We start from the raw sequence: 1971 nt of genomic DNA, 5'->3' as shown, positions 1-1971 counted from the left end.
AATACTTTTTGTTAATAACCAACGGTGCAATAGACTTCAATACTTGAAATGTGCAATTCCCTTGTATTCTTATTCCTATTTATTCCTTTTGTATACTCTTTATTTATATATGTCTCTGTATTTATATGGTATTCTGCTCACATTCTGTAACTTTGGTGCTCTGTTGGTGCTGTGCTATTTGGAAACCGAATTTCCCAGAGGAATCCACCTGAGGGATTAATAAAGTTCTATCTTATCTTATCTTATCTTATCTTATCTTCTTAAATGTACAAGCCCACATACTGACATCAGTGAGCATGCTCTGACTGAGCACAGGGCAGAGAACATGAACACAGCTTGATGGAAATCACTGGGAATCGTTTATTTGATGGAAAAGTTTCTGATTAGCTTATTAAAATGTGACACGATTTACTGTTAAAACAGAACAGAACTGGTTCAGGAGCAGCTGTGCCTCAGAAGGTCATCCACTAATCACTGGTTCAACCCCTCGCTCCTCTAGATACTGAACTCAAAAGGCCTGTGTGGACGTACTTGCCCAGCCTGTCTGGCTTGATGAGGATATTGAAGTAGGTCTTCTTCAGCTGCTCTGAGAACATGGTGAAGACGCTCGGCTCGGTGCTGAAGTCTGCCAGCTTATCCACGATCAGGTGCAGCAGCAGCTGGAAGGAAAACAAAGCAGCTGAAATGATGTTTAACACTCCGACTCGCAGATATCAAACCAACTTCATTATTGTGTGCTTTCATCTTTAACTAACAGATACCCTCACAGTCAAGCAGCATCGAACTACTCTCAGCAAAATTCAAACCTTCACAACAAAAAAGCTGATGAGACCTGCATAGAGCACTCACCCATGTGTTTTGTAGAGACTTTTATCTTTTGGAGATTATTATTGTAGGTCTCTATACTACAATATAGAACGTGTTGAGGCGACTGTTGTTGTGATTAGGCGCTGTATAAATAAAATTGAATTGAATTGAATTATCAGAGAGACCGGCACTCACAGTTCCTGAAGTTTGTGAGAATTCAGTGACACGAAGACGGTGGGATTTTATTTTATGGGGCAACCCTTCAGTAGTTTATCACATGTGACTGGTGATGATTGAAGTTTAAGTTAATTTAGAAAAAGCTTTAGTATAAATGCCTAAATAAGTACCTGCTCATCTGCAGGACACTTCCTGCAATCTTTGGTTTTCAGAATAAAGAAGATAAAAGCAGAGACGGAGACTGTCAGAGCTGCAAGTGCTGACTCTGCAGGTTCATGCAGAGCAGGAATAACCTTCATACCAAAATGTGTGTGTCTGAGTGTCTGTGTGTGTCCTCACAGGCAGTTTGTGGTTGAAGCCTTTCAGCCGGATCATCAGTCCGTGCTCTCCGGCCACCAGTTTGTACTCCAGCTGAGCCACGTCGGCCTCGTAGGCCGGCTCTGCCAGGTTATGAGCCAGGATGTTCACGAAGAGGTCGAAGAGAACCAGGCTGAGGAGGAGGAGAAGAGAGAGAGATACCTTCATCATCATGATCATCATCGTGATCATCTCAGAATGTGAATGAACTGCTAGATCTGAATTCTTTACGTGTCCGTTTGAACCACGTCAGACCGAGCGCAGCTCTCACTCTGAGCTGTGATCGCCACGCTCTGCTCACCTCTCTGTTCATAACTCGGTGACTGCATCGACAGATTTAGAGACTTTAGTGAGGCTCAGCCCACTCTCCATCTGTGCCGCTCAAATTTAACAAATGCTGAATATGTAGCACATGAAGCTATGTTTGTGTCAGTCACTGTTTCCAGGTAACACTGTGCTGCACTGCAGGTGGATCTAATATGTTCAGGTGTGTCGGTGGCTCTTACTTCTCTGGGCTCTTCTGGATCATCGGGGAGATCAGGTGGAAGCGAATGTAGGCTGAAATAAAAACACATCAGTGATTATTTATCCAAACAGATTCTGATACAGCTGACTGTTTCCAGCTGTTAT

The 1971-nt window shown here is 43.1% G+C and overlaps 1 protein-coding gene across 1 annotated transcript in view; it reads right to left on the bottom strand.

Moving 5' to 3' along the window:
- The window catches only part of LOC102196531 (nardilysin-like), a 20212-nt gene that overhangs the window by 5908 nt on the left and 12333 nt on the right, over positions 1–1971 (bottom strand). The window contains exons 20-23 of the mRNA XM_013907905.1: positions 1949–1964; positions 1848–1899; positions 1324–1474; positions 532–659 (exon numbers count right to left, since the gene is read on the bottom strand). Coding sequence (XP_013763359.1) covers positions 532–659; positions 1324–1474; positions 1848–1899; positions 1949–1964 — 347 coding nt within the window. The remainder of the gene's footprint in view (positions 1–531; positions 660–1323; positions 1475–1847; positions 1900–1948; positions 1965–1971) is intronic.

The sequence above is a fragment of the Pundamilia nyererei genome, unplaced genomic scaffold (assembly GCF_000239375.1).
Source record: "Pundamilia nyererei isolate P.nyererei 1_Seehausen unplaced genomic scaffold, PunNye1.0 scaffold00603, whole genome shotgun sequence".
In the NCBI taxonomy this organism is placed as follows: Eukaryota; Metazoa; Chordata; class Actinopteri; order Cichliformes; family Cichlidae; genus Pundamilia; species Pundamilia nyererei.
Note: the sequence above shows the minus strand (reverse complement) of the source record. Positions and strands in the feature narration are given on the sequence as shown.